Raw genomic sequence first — 17,352 nt, forward strand, 5'->3', positions numbered from 1 at the left:
GTATCAAATCCATAGAGTTTGCAAGGAGAGGGAAGTAAGTATGCAGAGTTGAATGACTAAAGTGACTATTCACATAGTCGTCACTATTAACATTGGTAGTCATTCCGAGTGACAACAGGGACATCCAACACAGCAGCTATCAAATCAATAGAGTTTGCAAGGAGGGGGAAGTAAGTATGCAGGGTTGAATGACTAAAGTGACTATTCTCATAGTCGTCACTATTAATGGTAGTCATTCCGAGTGACAACAGGGACATCCAACACAGTAGGTATATCAAATCCATAGAGTTTGCAAGGAGGGGGAAGTAAGTATGCAGGGTTGAATGACTAAAGTGACTATTCTCATAGTCGTCACTATTAATGGTAGTCATTCCGAGTGACATCAGGGACATCCAACACAGTAGGTATCAAATCAATAGAGTTTGCAAGGAGGGGAAGTAAGTATGCAGGGTTGAATGACTAAAGTGACTATTCTCATAGTCGTCACTATTAATGGTAGTCATTCCGAGTGACAACAGGGACATCCAACACAGTAGGTATCAAATCCATAGAGTTTGCAAGGAGAGGGAAGTAAGTATGCAGAGTTGAATGACTAAAGTGACTATTCACATAGTCGTCACTATTAACATTGGTAGTCATTCCGAGTGACAACAGGGACATCCAACACAGTAGGTATCAAATCAATAGAGTTTGCAAGGAGGGGGAAGTAAGTATGCAGGGTTGCATGACTAAAGCGACTATACTCAGAGTTGTGACTATTAATGGTAGTCATTCTGAGTGACAACAGGGGCAGGGTTGCATGACTAAAGTTGTGACTATTAATGGTAGTCGTTCCGAGTGAAAACAGGGACATCCAACACAGTAGGTATCAAATCAATAGAGTTTGCAAGAAGGGGGAAGTAAGTATGCAGGGTTGAATGACTAAAGCAACTATACTCATAGTCGTGACTATTAATGGTAGTCATTCTGAGTGACAACAGGGGCAGGGTTGCATGACTAAAGCGACTATACTCATAGTTGTGACTATTAACCCTAACACTCTAGCTGCTTTTTGGCGAGGGGGAAGGAAAGAATGAAGGAAGAAAGAAAGAAGAAGAGAAAACTTTTTTCTTGGGTGCGGTTTTGAACCATCGACCCCTCGGGAGCCAGACACGTGCACGGGCCTACATTGCCACAGGGGTGCCCGGCTAATCTTTCCGCGACCATATGACTTCGCACGATGATGCAATGGCATCACGTGGGATACCTGCTCGTGCACATGCTTTGTGAAGTGTGGTTTTTTTATTTTTAGTACGGTTAGGGTTAATGGTAGTCATCCCAAGTGACAACAGGGACATGCAACACAACGGCTATCAAATCCATAGAGTTTGCAAGAAGGGGGGAGTAAGTATGCAGGGTTGAATGACTAAAGCGACTATACTCATAGTCATGACTATTAATGGTAGTCATTGTGATTTGCCAATATTAGAAAATTTTCATGTCCTCTGGCATTAACACAAACAATTAATGTGGTAATTAAAAAAAAGGTAGTAAATTTGACAACCAGTAAAGACGGTCGATATTGTGGGATAGGCTTTTACGACGGGAAAAAAATCAATATTTTGGCCATTCAATCGATTTCCCTCCCAATTTTACTCATATCTTCTATATTCATCCATAAATTATGATGTTGACACATGACATAACCCATACCTATGTAACAGGATGCATCATGCCATTTGGACTCACAAATGCACCAGCCTCCTTCCAGTTTATATGGAAGCGCTATACCATTTGGACTCACAAAAGCGCCAGCCACCTTCCAGCGACTTATGGAGCTCAATTTCAGTCCTTTTTCCCCCCAATTTTCCGATACTTTTTATTCATTATCGGCAACTTGGATATATCGATTTTCTTCAGAAAGTAATATCAACGATATCGATAATTGGATAGTCATTTATTGATTATTATCGATATATCGACGGAAAAAACCAAAATTGATCCTAATTTGATATCTTTCCTTGCAGCACATTCTTGGTGAATACTGCAGACAGAATAATCCGAGTATACGAGAGTGGAGAAGTGTTAGCATGCGGCAAAGATGGAGAACCAGAACCTATACAGAAATTACAAGATTTAGTCAACCGGACACCATGGAAAAAATGCTGCTTTTCTGGCGATGGAGAATATATTGTTGCAGGTGTGTTACGGACTCAAAATTAGTAAAATAATATTTTTCTCTCCTCTCTCCTCTCTCTCCTCTCCTCTCCTCTCCTCTCCTCTCCTCTCCTCTCCTCTCTCTCTCCTCTCCTCTCCTCTCCTCCCCTCCTCATCTCCTTCTTTCTTTTCTTCCTTATTTCCTGTTTTTCTGGCGATGGAGAATATAATGTTGCAGCTCAAAGTCTTGTCCTAGTAAAATAATTAGAGAATAAACGATAGCAATTTTTGTTTCTACTATCTTCAACCGTGTAATTCTTAGCCAATTAATTACTATTTTGATAACTAAAACTAGTTTTATTTAGGAAAAAATAAGTTACAAGACTTACAGTCATGTAAACTCCCCTTATTCTACAATGAACTAAACCTGTTTACAAATTCAGTTGCAAATAGTCCATTGCATATTACGCACAACACGCTACTTGTGCAGGTAGTGCGCACCTCGGCAGGCGTGTTCCGTAACAACACTGACCATATCCTCTACCGTGTGATAGACGACATGCAGGTACTAATAAAATTTAGCGTTCACAAGCTAAATCCTCTCCCTTTCCCTCTCCTCTACTCTCCTTCCCTCTCCTCTCATTCCCTCTCCCCTCCCCTCTTCATATTTTCTCTTTCTCTTTCTCTTTCTCTTTCTCTTTCTCTTTCTCTTTCTCTTCTCCCTTCCCTCCTTTTTCTGTTTATTTATATTTGTGTCCCTGTTTCTTTCAGTTCCTTTTCTTTTTATAAACTCTTTTCCACTATTAGTTTTTATTCTTGTTATTTTTTATTACCTGTTGACAGGATCTGCAAGGCAGCATGCATTATACATATGGGAGAAGAAATATGGAAATCTTGTCAAAATTCTTCACGGCACAAGAGGAGAACTTTTACTTGATGTTGTGTGGCATCCTGTTAGGCCTATCATAGCATCAGTGTCTAGTGGTGTGGTATCTGTTTGGGCACAGAACCAAGTGGTAAGTGGCTCTTACTTAATGTTGTGTGGCATCCTGTTAGGCCTATCATAGCATCAGTGTCTAGTGGTGTGGTATCTGTTTGGGCACAAAACCAAGTGGTAAGTGGCTCTTACATGATGTTGTGTGGCATCCTGTTAGGCCTATCATAGCATCAGTGTCTAGTGGTGTGGTATCTGTGTGGGCACAGAACCAAGTGGTAAGTGGCTCTTACATGATGTTGTGTGGCATCCTGTTAGGCCTATCATAGCATCAGTGTCTAGTGGTGTGGTATCTGTGTGGGCACAGAACCAAGTGGTAAGTGGCTCTTACATGATGTTGTGTGGCATCCTGTTAGGCCTATCATAGCATCAGTGTCTAGTGGTGTGGTATCTGTGTGGGCACAGAACCAAGTGGTAAGTGGCTCTTACATGATGTTGTTTGGCATCCTGTTAGGCCTATCATAGCATCAGTGTCTAGTGGTGTGGTATCTGTGTGGGCACAGAACCAAGTGGTAAGTGGCTCTTACATGATGTTGTGTGGCATCCTGTTAGGCCTATCATAGCATCAGTGTCTAGTGGTGTGGTATCTGTGTGGGCACAGAACCAAGTGGTAAGTGGCTCTTACATGATGTTGTGTGGCATCCTGTTAGGCCTATCATAGCATCAGTGTCTAGTGGTGTGGTATCTGTTTGGGCACAAAACCAAGTGGTAAGTGGCTCTTACATGATGTTGTGTGGCATCCTGTTAGGCCTATCATAGCATCAGTGTCTAGTGGTGTGGTATCTGTTTGGGCACAGAACCAAGTGGTAAGTGGCTCTTACATGATGTTGTGTGGCATCCTGTTAGGCCTATCATAGCATCAGTGTCTAGTGGTGTGGTATCTGTTTGGGCACAAAACCAAGTGGTAAGTGGCTCTTACGTGATGTTGTGTGGCATCCTGTTAGGCCTATCATAGCATCAGTGTCTAGTGGTGTGGTATCTGTGTGGGCACAAAACCAAGTGGTATGTGGCAGGCTCGTTTCAACTTGACTCGACTCAGACTCGAGTCAACATTTTAGGACTCATTAAGGGGTTACTACACCCCTGTGGTAAAGTTGTGACTATTTTTGCAATTTTCTCAAAAATAATAACACACTGGTAACAAAAGTTATGTATATTATTGGGGCGAGAATCCAATGACTACACTGAAATTTCATTGACTCAAGACAAGCAGTTTATTATATATGATAGGAAATGAGGTACATCCTAGCGGTACCTTATTTCTTATCATAAATAACAAACCGCTTGTCTTGGGTCACTGAAATTCCAGTGTAGTAATTGGATTCCTTGCCCCTATAATATACATAACTTTTGTTACCACTGTGTTATTAGTTTTTGAGAAAAATGCAAAAATAGACACACATTTTTTGAGGGGTGTAGTACCCCCTTAATGGACTCAAGTCTTAAATATCAATCCCAAATTACTTGACTTCGTAAAAGTGTGCTTCTATTCCTAAAATTTTTACAAAATTTTCTTCGTTTTAAAAATATACAATGTACCTTAAAATATCAAAAAATTTGGTCATGGAAAATCAATTTTGGCACTTTTCTCAAAAACTGCTCATTTTTACAGAAATCTGCCATGCTAGATGGATTCTTTGTATAATTTCCTGAAAATGTGTACTTTTATGTACTTATCATCATTACTTTTAAAGATACTATATATACAATCAATGTCTAAAATTTCCGACTTTGCCTGTCCCCTAAACCCCATGAGAACTACCTGCCGATTGGCCAAAAAGAAGATTTCATTATCAATTGGCCCAATCAGCAACATTGTTAGAATAATCTCAACACACAAAATAATTGGGTGAATTATTTGCAAAGTAAAGATATCATGATTAAAGTGAAGATATCATGTTATTGACCATTCAGAGGCAATGTTAGATTGGCAGGAAATGCTCATGGGGTTGACACCCTTGTTTGATTTGTTAATTATCTTTACAGGAAAACTGGAGTGCATATGCACCAGACTTCAAAGAATTAGATGAAAATGTAGAGTATGATGAGAGGGAAAGTGAATTTGACATTGAAGATGAAGACAAATCAGTGGTAGATCCAGTAGGTAAGGATATGATTGGCTATTCCAGCTGAAACATGATGATTGAAATTTCTGAATGTAGCAGTAAAACCTCACCTCTCCTCTCCTCTCCTCTCCTCTCCTCTCCTCTCCTCTCCTCTTTTCTCCTCTCTCTCTCCTCTCCTCCCTCCCTCCCCTCCCTCCCTCCCCTCCCCCCTCCCTCCCCTCCCCCCTCCTATGGTTAGTGTTTCACCTTTAAATAAACAAACCACCTCAAAAGTTAGGTCTTAGTAAGTAATAGGAAACATTCAAGGCACTATGTCAACAATGCTTTGAAAAGTTGCTTTTTGCCTTGAAAAGTACCAACATCATTCACCATATTGTGGGATAGGCTTTTACGACGGGAATTCATGACAATTAGTGTTTTTTTTAGTGGGTTCGCCGTCGGACAAGTTTAGAACTGTCAAGCTTTCGTCAGGTGTAGCTCTGACTTCTTCAGGACAAAGTACCTAAGAATGAGACATGTAGACCGGCCCTTGCCTACTGATGGCTCACTGAAGACTGCCCCTTGTCAACAGAGAACAAATATTTCTCCGATGAAGGAACCAAATGAATCGATCTCCCTTTAATGTGTTACCAGCCAATCACAGGCTATGGGAGGTTTGTTGATAACAGGATTGTCTAGTTTCTTTATCTCTGAGGTTGATTAGGCAAAAAAAAAAGGTTTGTCTCAAAGCTCATACCCCATTTGTAAAATCGCAATGCGATTTGGAAAAAGAAATGCAGATTTTTTTTTTAATTTAAAAAAACATTTTTTTATAGTTTTTTAGAAAAATCGTGAAATTTAGATTTTTCTCTCCAAATACCATGAAAAAAGTCGGGAATAAAAAAAAAGCGCATTTCGCATTTGTTTTCAAACCACTCGTGAGCTTTGAGACAAACCATTGTTTTTTTTTTTGGCCTTATAGTCTTAATGTTTGGTCACTGTGTGTTCATTGTTTGTTACTGTGTGTTCATTTTTGTCTACAGATGCAAAGGCAGTAGAAGATACAGAAGTGGATGTAACCACTGTTGAACCTATAGAGGCTTTCCTCAGCAGGTGAGAGACGGGATTCTTGATTCATTCCGTTAAGGGGGTACTACACCCCTCGCCAATTTTGTACCTAGTTTTGCATTTTTCTCAAAAATTATATAACATTGGTGACAAGTAAGATATGTATATTATAGGGGCAAGGACTACAACTACTGCACTGAAAATTCAGCAACTCAAGGCAAGTAGTTATTGATTTATTGATCAAATATTGGTTTTCCTCATTTTTGACTGTAACTCCACAACTGTTGTCTGTGCTAAAATAAAATTCACAGTGCAGTAGTTGTAGTCCTTGCCCCTATAATATACATATCTTACATATATGTACTTGTTACCAATGCGCTATAATTTTTGAGAAAAATGCAAAAATAGGCACAAAATTGGGCAGGGGTGTTGTACCCTTAAGGGATCTAGAATGAGCGTTTTGAGCATTTCGACAGTATTTTTTGTGGGACATGAGAGCACATCAGACATGTCAAATTGAATTCTGAATACGAAGAATGTATTTCTGATATCAAATAATTTTCATTTTTTGAAATTCACGATATAATACAAATTTTATGACAAATTATAAAAATGTGATATTTTTCACATTTTTGATATATAACAGTCCTCGAAGTAAATTTTATAAATCTAATGATATATTCTTAAAGTGTATGTATCTGGGAGGAAAAGCGGACGATCAATTGAAAATTTTGACCTTTCATATTGAAGATATGGATTTTTTTTCCAAAAAGACCTAATTTTTTTTGGTAAATAAAAAAAAAAATCTATATCTTCAATACAAAAGGGCAAAATTTCCAATTGATCGTCGGCTTTTCATTTTAATCATTGCCATAAAATGTGTATTACATTGCGAATTTCAAAAATCAAAATTATTTGATATCAGAAGGACATTCTTCATATTCAGAATGCAATTCGATATGTCTGATATGCTCTAATATCCCACAATAAATACTGTCCAAATGTTCATACCCCATTCCTTAATTGGATGTCTAGCTGCTGTGTGCATTCATTTGCGGTGCGCATTTGTTGCAGAGAATTTGCCAGTTTAATTTTGTTGCTTCTGAGCAAGTGTATGTGCTAAAAGCTTGTGATGCGTTCACCCCATGAGAGCTACCTGCCGATTGGCCAAAAGAAGTTTTCAATTGGACCAATCAGCAACATTGTTAGAATAATTTCACCACACAAAAAAATTGGGGTGAATTATTTGCAAAGCTCCATTCTGATTGGTGATTAAAGGAGGATGTCATGTTATTGACCAATCAGAGGCAATGTTAGATCGGCAGGTAGTTCTCAGGGGGTTAAACGTTCGAGAAAATAAACACATCCCTAATAAAGAAAGGTATTTCCTAAGACATATTTTAAACAGGCGATATTTAATTTGATCAACATTAGCACATAAATGCAATGATGAATTGATTTAACATTTGGCTATTCCAGTTAAAATCCATATACCCCATGTGGAAGACATGAACTTAATCTCCCACACAGGGAGTGTGAATTTCATATAGAGTCACCTATTTGGGTAACCCCATTTGAAATTCACACTTTGTTTGTGGAAGATTAAGCTCATGTTTTCCATAGGGGGTGTATATCTGACACGATCTGGTCCATGGTAGATGATGGTGGATGCGATATCGTCATTTTTGACGTCGCCATTGGATTAACACATAATCATGAAATCTTCACAAACAATTCTAAATTTGTTATGTGGTGTCAAAGCAAAATTATTTTACTCTAAAACCGTTGGGAATGCGACAATGTACCACACTGTAAGTTGTTGTTTTCAATTTATAACTGCTAACCAGTATAATTTGAATGGGGCTGTCAGCTTTGTATTTTCGCCAGCCTCGAACGTCACATGTTGCGTGTCCTATGCCGCCTGGTCCATGGGGGCAAAAGGCGGCAAATGTGAAACTGAGATAAAGGTAAAATATGGAGTAAAAAAACAATAAAATACATAAGAAAATAGATATCAAAAACCTTCATAACTTTAGAACCAAGTATGCTAGACCTTTGGTGTTTTCAGTAAATGATAGCCTATTGTATGTATAATGTAATAATTACAGTAACTCAATTTTCAAAAATGCCTCCTTTGGCCCCCATGGACCAGATCGTGTCACATATATGGATTTCAACTGGAAGACCCCATTTGAGAGGGTACACCATTTGGAGACCACTTTTACACATCCCATAATAATATTTATTGGACATTGAAAGGATTATTATGGACTCAACGACCAAGTTCTGCATTCTTGAGCCCATACCAATTGCTGCACACAGAGAATGTAATAGCCCTGGCTGAAATTTGATACACTTTTGATACACCACTTTTTATACGTATGAAAAATGTATGAAATAAAAAGTATTTGAATTGGAACCCTCATTTCATACACTTTTATGTATCAAAACTGTATCAAATTAACATTGCATACACATTTTATACATATCAAAAGTGTATCAAATGCCAAGATAATGTATCAAAAAAGTATCAAATGAAATGTATCCTTTCATTTCATACATATTTGATACATAATTATATCAAAAGTGTATCAAATATGTAACTGTATCAAATCAGGGTTCCAATTTAAACTATCAAATTAGTGTTGAAATTTTTATCCTTTCATTTCATACACATTTCATACATAATTTATATCAAAAGTGTATCGAATATGTTACTGTATCAAATCAGCGTTCCAATTTAAATTGTATCAAATTAGCATTGACATTTTTATCCTTTCATTTCATACATATTTCATACATAATTATATCAAAAGTGTATGAAATATGTAACTGTATCAAATCAGGGTTCCAATTTAAACTGTATCAAATTAGCGTTGAAATTTTATCCTTTCATTTCATACACATTTCATACATAATTATATCAAAAGTGTATGAAATATGTAACTGTATCAAATCAGGGTTCCAATTTAAACTGTATCAAATTAGTGTTCAAATTTTATCCTTTCATTTCATACACATTTCATACATAATGATATCAAAAGTGTATGAAATATGTAACTGTATCAAATCAGGGTTCCAATTTAAACTGTATCAAATTAGCGTTGAAATTTTTATCCTTTCATTTCATACACATTTCATACATAATTTATATCAAAAGTGTATCGAATATGTTACTGTATCAAATCAGCGTTCCAATTTAAATTGTATCAAATTAGCATTGAAATTTTTATCCTTTCATTTCATACATAAACATTTTTAAAGTTTATGAAATATGTAACTGTATCAAATTAGGGTTCCAATTTAAACTGTATCAAATTAGCGTTGAAATTTTATCCTTTCGTTTCATACACATTTCATACATAATTATATCAAAAGTGTATGAAATATGTAACTGTATCAAATCAGGGTTCCAATTTAAACTGTATCAAATTAGTGTTCAAATTTTATCCTTTCATTTCATACATAATGATATCAAAAGTGTATGAAATATGTAACTGTATCAAATCAGGGTTCCAATTTAAACTGTATCAAATTAGCATTGAAATTTTTATCCTTTCATTTCATACACATTTCATACATAATTTATATCAAAAGTGTATCGAATATGTTACTGTATCAAATCAGCGTTCCAATTTAAACTGTATCAAATTAGCATTGAAATTTTGATCCTTTCATTTCATACACATTTCATACATAATTATATCAAATGTGTATCAAATATGTCACTGTATGAAATCAGCGTTCCAATTTAAACTGTATCAAATTAGCATTGAAATTCTTATCCTTTCATTTTATACACATTTTATACATAATTATATCAAAAGTGTATCAAATATGTCCAATTTTAATGCTGGCCAGCGGGACCGCCCTATTTTTGATACATGCCATTTGATACACTTTTAATATAGATTTTTGATACACTTTTGATAGTTTTTTTGATACACTTTTGAGTTTTTTTGATACACTTTTGATAGTTTTTTGATACACTTTTGATACAGTTTTGATACACTTTTGATACAGGTTTTATACACTTTTGATACAGTTTTTTATACACTTTTGATACAGTTTTTCAAATTTCAAAATTGGTCCAATCAAGCTCAAATTCAACAAGAATTATCCTTACATGATCTAAACATATTTGCAAACATTAATGACCCCAAAGCTCAACGTGAAATTTTGAAATTAGTCTAATCAAGCTCAAATTCAACACTGCCCTCTACTGCCAATGCTGACCTCTAGCACTTTCCCCATCACGAGCAGCTCAATGCACTTTCCCTATCAACGTTCAAAATTACAACATAATAGGACAAATGTGTGAGAAAGTATTGCAAAAAGAAGCAAAACCCAACCAAAATGGAACATACATACATCAGAGGGCCTGCTTGGAAAGCAGTGCTTGTCACTGAAGTTGTTACCCTCAATAAAGAGACAAAAAGGCTACCAATAACAAAAAGATTCAGCAGGGTTTTTTACTACACAGGCATGTGCTATATTCATGCTTAATACATATATATAGAGGCCCAAAATATAATATATAGTAAGCTTACCTTATCAGAACAAAGTCAATAAAATATCCTCTTTAATCACAGTCCCTGATTACAACTACATTGTAACCTAATGTGCAGTCTACAAGCATGTTTGTATCTTCATCATGATAAATAAAACACCATAATTTGCTCTAAAATACAGTACATTTCCAAATGCAAATCCTGGTGTTAACTGCATGCATGCCACATGTGCAAATTTGAAAATGATGAGTCATTATCTAGACATGTGATCAGTTATTGATACAGTTTTGATACACTACAAAAGGTCAGTTTATGAAAGCCCAATTTGATACACTTTTGATATACCTCTAGCCACCAAAAATTAACTTAGTTCAATTTGATACACTTTACATACACTAAAAAACAGTCCAATTTAATACACTTTTGATACACTGTATGCAGCCAGAATTTGACTAAGTCCAATTTGATACACTTTTGATATACATCTAGCACCAAAAAGTTCATTTTGATACACTTTACATACACTAAAAAACTGCAAAGTCCAATTTGATACACTTTTGATACACCACAAGCATGGCCAAAATTAACTAAGTTCAAATTCGATACACTTTTGATACATTTTTGATACAGTTAGGTGGTATTTGATACAGTTTTGATACCCTATATTTTCAGTTGATACATTTTCAATACACCTTTGTATATCAAAACTGTATCAAATTGCCGTTTGATACAGTTTTAATACACTTTGATACACTTTTGATACACTTCTTGCTGTATAGAATTTCTGCTAGGGAGACTTCTAGAACATGTCAGAAATTCTGTCTGTCAGCTGGGCACTTCATAGTTCCCCTGAAAACCTACTTTAGTAATGTATGATTTCTTTGTTGTTGATCTCATTTTTGTAGATTTAATCTTGTAAATAGCCCTGAAGAGGTCGGTGCAATCTGATCCCCCCCCCCCCCCCTTTGGTCTAAAGTATATAAAAGTATACATATTCAGAATGACAGTGACTTGGCAAATTCATCTGTGAGGTCAAATGTGGGCCAAAATGCTCATTTGTGGTCCAAAATCCCGAAACTGGCCCGATTTTTTTTTTGTTCAACATAACAAAAAAATTCTTGGGCCAAAAAAAAATGTTTTTTATTAATATTAGTATGGAATAGCCCAATGATAATTATTTATGTTTATTCAATTGCAGTGATGAAGAGGGCGATGACCCCAATGCTCTGCTCTTTTTACCCATCTCACCAGAAGTTGATGATCCAGAGGAACCCACATGGGCACCATCATCGGACCCGGTAAGTCATGAGTTAGTCAGCCCACATGGGCACAATCATCAGCCCCGATAAGTCCTGAGTCAGACCCAGTAAGTCAGAGGAGCTCACATGGGCACCATCATCAGACCCAGTTACAGGAGCCCACATGGGCACATCATCAGACCCAGTAAGTCATGATCCAGATGAGCGCACATGGGCACCATGATCAAACCCAGTAAGTCATGATTCAGAAGAGCCCATGTGGGCACCATCATCAGACCCAGTTAGTCGGTGATTCTTTTGAAGTGACACAATTTAGTTGAAAACTGTGTTTTCGCATCAAGCGGGACAAATATCAGAACAAGAAACTATTGAAGAAATCAGATGCAAAAGCTAATAAACACCATTTCCAAACTTGTTTTGAGTTAGATCCACTAATATCTACCCTATAATGACCTTTATATTGACACTCTAATTGAAACATTCTAAACTAAATTTTGCAACTATAATATTTTGTAGTAAACCTTTGACAAGCACATACTATGTTGCAAAGTCAGAGCTAACAACGCATATGACGCAAAGTTTATTCACTTGTCAATAGCAGATCTCCTCAGCAGCCAATCAGAGACAAGTGCATTTCAACACATTAAATATATGCGATTTAGGGATTCAATCATGTTTCACCGTTGTTCATCACCGATTAACAACGATGCGTCCGCGTCGTCTGCGTGGTTTACTTCGCGAGGGCAGCTTTTTCCCTTTCAATAACGAAAAGAAGCTAAGGTTCACATGATTATTTCCCCGATTATTTCATGGGGAATGTCATTAATCATTGACAGTTAGCCTTACAAAAAGATCGGTGATTTCTGCTGATATCATCAATAAAACTGAATAAAACGGCAATCTTTATCCGTTCCTTCAAAATACTGAATTCAGCTTGTAAAAGCGTGATACGCACACAGATTCCAGACATGACATATTTTACGCGCTCACACGTAACACGGATGTGCGCTGGCGTTCGCGTATGCGCTTACTGCAAAGGTGTGGATTCATCACGGATTAACAACGGTTGGCTCCTGTACAAAAGTATAGGAAGAGTTGTTGAAGTATGTTTAATACACTCTCATCAAAGGTTTACTGCAAAATATTATATGACCAAAAGCAGCACATATTTTCTTATTATTTTCTTTATACTTTACCAGTTATGCCTGCACCTCAAATTAATCAAAATGAATATATGTACGTGTAGAGTAGTGGTAACTGATTTTAGTAAGGCATTTGATCGGGTTGATCACAACATCATCATCCCCAAGCTCCTTGATATGGGTACCAGACCTGAAATCATTCCGTGGTTGTGCGATTTTCTTAGCAATAGGTCTCAGTGTGTGCGTTATCAGTCTATCACTTCTAGTTGGAGAACCCTAAAAGGGGGTGTTCCACAAGGTACCTTGGTTGGCCAAGTTTCATTCTTAGTGTTAAACAATGATGCTGCCATCTCCAATGTTCAGCAAATTTCTGCACTGAAATATGTTGATGATATCACACTAGTGGAGAAATGTACGCTGAATCAGCGAAGTCATCTCCAAGAGCATCTTAATAACTTTGACCAATGGACTGAGAGCAATAATATGTCACTCAATGCAACCAAGTGCATGTCGATGATGGTTGGTTTTTCTAAATCACCAGTCACACCTTCTCCGCTATTATTATGCAATCAGCAATTAGCAGAGGTTGATGTTGTCAAGGTATTGGGTGTTCAGATCAGCAGTGACTTAAAGTGGGACATTCATATCAACAGTGTCATAAAACGTGTTGCAGGTAGATTGTTCATGTTAACTACTCTAAGCGGTTTAACTTGCCCTGCAAAGATCTGATCACCATTTACGTTGGCTTCATCAGACCACTGCTAGAGTACTCGGTCCCTGTGTGGCATAGCAGTCTCACAAATGTTCTATCCGCTGCTTTAGAAAGAGTCCAGAAGCGGGCACTGAGAATCATGTTGCGTCAACAATACATATCTTATCATGATGCACTCCAAGTATGCTCCCTAGACTCGTTGGCTACAAGAAGGCATCAAATATGTCTAGACTTTGCCAAAAAATTACTTGATGACCCAACCTTCCGTGACTGGTTACCCACTGATAGGCGTTCTGCCCATGGCAGAAACTTGCGTAGAGCTCACAAACTTACAACCCAAACTTGGAAAACCAAAAGATACTATGATAGTGCAATACCTTACCTAACCAGACTGCTGAACTCTTAACTGCAATATGTGCCAACCATTTTTTTAGTGATGTTTTCATACCTGATGTGCATTTCAACAATTTAACCATGTGTCGATTTTGTTTACAATGCCTGTGTTACATCTTTTATATATATTCCATACGTGCAATAGTATTTAAACTTTTGATCTTCTTGTATGCTTTGATATGTTTTATTGGTGTAGTTGCTTTGGAGCGAGTGATCATGCCCTCATTAGGGGTTTGGTGCTTTTTTCCATCTCTTTCTCTCCCACCCCTATCTGGGATCATGATGACTCGCCCAACACGACTCCTTCTTTTTACTGTTATCTATTTTGAATAATGTATTCCTTCACGTGCAATATCATATTTATTGGTCAGTATTAGAATAATTTTATCCTTGGGGTGAGACCTCCTTTCCACCATTTTCCCATGTTCAGTTGACCGCACTTTTAGCTGCGGACCTGGTTGCAGGACGAGGTCTCGCCCCTTGGATTATTTTGTGTACTTTAAGTGATATTTTTGATATTTAATTATGTCATGCTTTTTGTTTTGTTTTTAATGATTGTACATTTCACATCAATTCAGCTTTTAGCTGCTACTGTGTCTTTTAATAAACCATGAATGAATGAATGAATATCTATTTTTGCATGTGAATTCTTCAATTGCACTTGTCTCCTTGCACTGACCCCGCTTTTTGTTATTTTGTTTGCAGACTGATGAAGCGCCCCCACAAAAAGAATCTCAGAAACGCTCATCTCAAGACAAGACATCGCCATCACCCAAGAAGAAGAAAATCAAGACCATTGATGTTGACTTGGATGTGACAGGCAGAGATGGTAGGTTATTGGCCAAGAGATAAAAATGTCTCAACGCTTGTAAAGATTTTAAAATCCACTGTGGAACACAATTCTTTTGTCTCCCCTCCCCTCCCCTCCCGACTCAAAACTGAATTCTTATACACATGAAATATTTGCACTAATTCAAAATGTTATTCACACTATTCTACCAACAAATCCTTTCCAAGCATATTTTTACCAATATTTTTGGTAAATAAAAAAAAAAAAGCCTTAAGAGCTCGGATAGCAAGTTTGCACAGTTTTTTTCTGGGACATGAGAGCTTTTCATCCCAGCTACATATACTTTAAGTACATATCGTTATGAATTCGGCAGAGTGACGAATCAAGTATTTTGAGCAAATTGAGTTTTTGTATGCTTATGATTATGTTTCAGGTTATCTTTTATTTCCACCAAAAATTAATGGCAAATCTTACTCACCGACGTAGTTATTGAAATTTTGATTTGGACGAATCGCGCATAAGTGCGATAAATGAATTCGGCAGAGAGACGAATCGTATACTTATTTAGCTGTACAAATCATGCTAATCTATAGTATTGTATAACGGGAAACCCCAAATTTTCTATATTACATGTCCTATACTAATATATTTGATACCAACGTATAGCTGTAGGTATCTTCTGTCCAGTGATACCAAAATAAGTACAAACATTCCCCACATGATATTGCTGTCGTTTAATAATGCGAGTGCGCGCCAGTGAAATTAGAAAATCCCAGAAAATCATATGCAAAATATAGGCCAATATTGTTATTTTTGCTTTAAAATCCTCGAGTTTTTGCTAAATATTACAGGGATGACTATTTATAACTTAAATAGCAACTTAAGTTTACATAGCCTTAGGACAACCAGTAATTTCTACACAAAAGCCCCAAATCAAGAATGCGTGCTATGGTTTACACGTAGTTGAATACGTATTCGACCTCTCTCTGTGCAGTGGTAGAGACATTTTGGATACAGCATAAAGCCGAATAGCTGTTAAAACGCGTTTTGAGGGATATATCGATTATTTCAGAACATGCAAGTATTGCCAATAATTCGTGTGCATTCACTTCTATAATATACATTTCAAATGAGTGCTCACGAATGTTCTAAATTTTTAGAAGGACCAATGGAATGGTACCAAGATTTTCAAACACCGTTTACTCAGAACAGCAATTTTGCGTATTTGGCACTCTGCTGTGTTCATAACGATATCATTACATTGTAAAGTTTATTTCAAGGGATGGGGTCATGCTCCTAATGAAAGCACTCTCGTTTATTGGACATTATCAGACTTTTGGTTTGTTCCCCAAGTGTTGCATCTTTGAACAATAACAACTCAACAAATGTTTTCGTTCCTTTTTTCAGAATTGCATCCATTGTTGAACTCCAAAGGTGAAGGAAAGACAAGAAAGAGATCAAGTGCCACAGGGAAGCAAAGGGGAAGAAGTAGTAAAGACCCAGAATGGGGTGCTACCAGCAAACATAAACGCAGGGAGAAATCGAGACGTACAAGAGACTTGGACTCAGAAAGCAGGGAGAGTCAGGACTAAATGGGGGGCTACTGGTAAACACAAACGCAGGGCGAAATCAAGACGTACAAGAGACTTGGACTCAGAAAGCAGGGAGAGTCAGGACTAAATGGGGGGGCTAGTAGCTAGCAAACACAAACGCAGGGAGAAATCTAGACTTACAAGAGACTTGGAGAGAGTCAGGACTAAATGGGGGGGCTACTAGCAAACACAAACGCAGGGAGAAATCGAGACGTACAAGAGACTTGGACTCAGAAAGCAGGAGGACTCAGGACTAAATGGGGGCTACTAGCTAGCAAACACAAACGCAGGGAGAAATCTAGACGTACAAGAGACTTGGATTCAGAAAGCAGAGAGAGTCAGGACTAAATGGGGGGCTACTGGCAAACACAAACGCAGGGAGAAATCGAGACGTACAAGAGACTTGGATTCAGAAAGCAGAGAGAGTCAGGACTAAATGGGGGGCTACTGGCAAACATAAATGCAGGGAGAAATCTAGACGTACAAGAGACTTGGATTCCCGCTTGGACTCAGAAAGCAGGGAAGTCAGAACTAAATGGGGGAGCTACTGGGTAGCAAACACAAATGCAGGGAGAAATTTAGATGTATGAGGACTTGAACTCAGAAAGCAGTGAGAGTCGGGACTGAATGTGTTGTTATAAAGGCAGGGAGAAATGTAGACATAAAAGAGCCTTGGACTCAGAAAGCAGGGACAGACTAAATGGGTGGGG

The 17,352-nt window shown here is 37.4% G+C and overlaps 1 protein-coding gene across 1 annotated transcript in view; it reads left to right on the forward strand.

Moving 5' to 3' along the window:
• Positions 1-16,759, forward strand: part of LOC140170427 (retinoblastoma-binding protein 5-like) — a 32,156-nt gene extending 15,397 nt beyond the window's left edge. The window contains exons 8-14 of the mRNA XM_072193797.1: positions 2,007-2,179; positions 2,980-3,152; positions 5,117-5,234; positions 6,219-6,288; positions 11,953-12,052; positions 14,966-15,089; positions 16,458-16,759. Of these exons, the coding sequence (XP_072049898.1) occupies positions 2,007-2,179; positions 2,980-3,152; positions 5,117-5,234; positions 6,219-6,288; positions 11,953-12,052; positions 14,966-15,089; positions 16,458-16,642 (943 nt within the window). The 3' untranslated portion in view covers positions 16,643-16,759. The remainder of the gene's footprint in view (positions 1-2,006; positions 2,180-2,979; positions 3,153-5,116; positions 5,235-6,218; positions 6,289-11,952; positions 12,053-14,965; positions 15,090-16,457) is intronic.
• Positions 16,760-17,352: the final 593 nt, after the last annotated feature.

The sequence above is a fragment of the Amphiura filiformis genome, chromosome 14, assembly GCF_039555335.1.
Source record: "Amphiura filiformis chromosome 14, Afil_fr2py, whole genome shotgun sequence".
Taxonomy (NCBI): Eukaryota; Metazoa; Echinodermata; class Ophiuroidea; order Amphilepidida; family Amphiuridae; genus Amphiura; species Amphiura filiformis.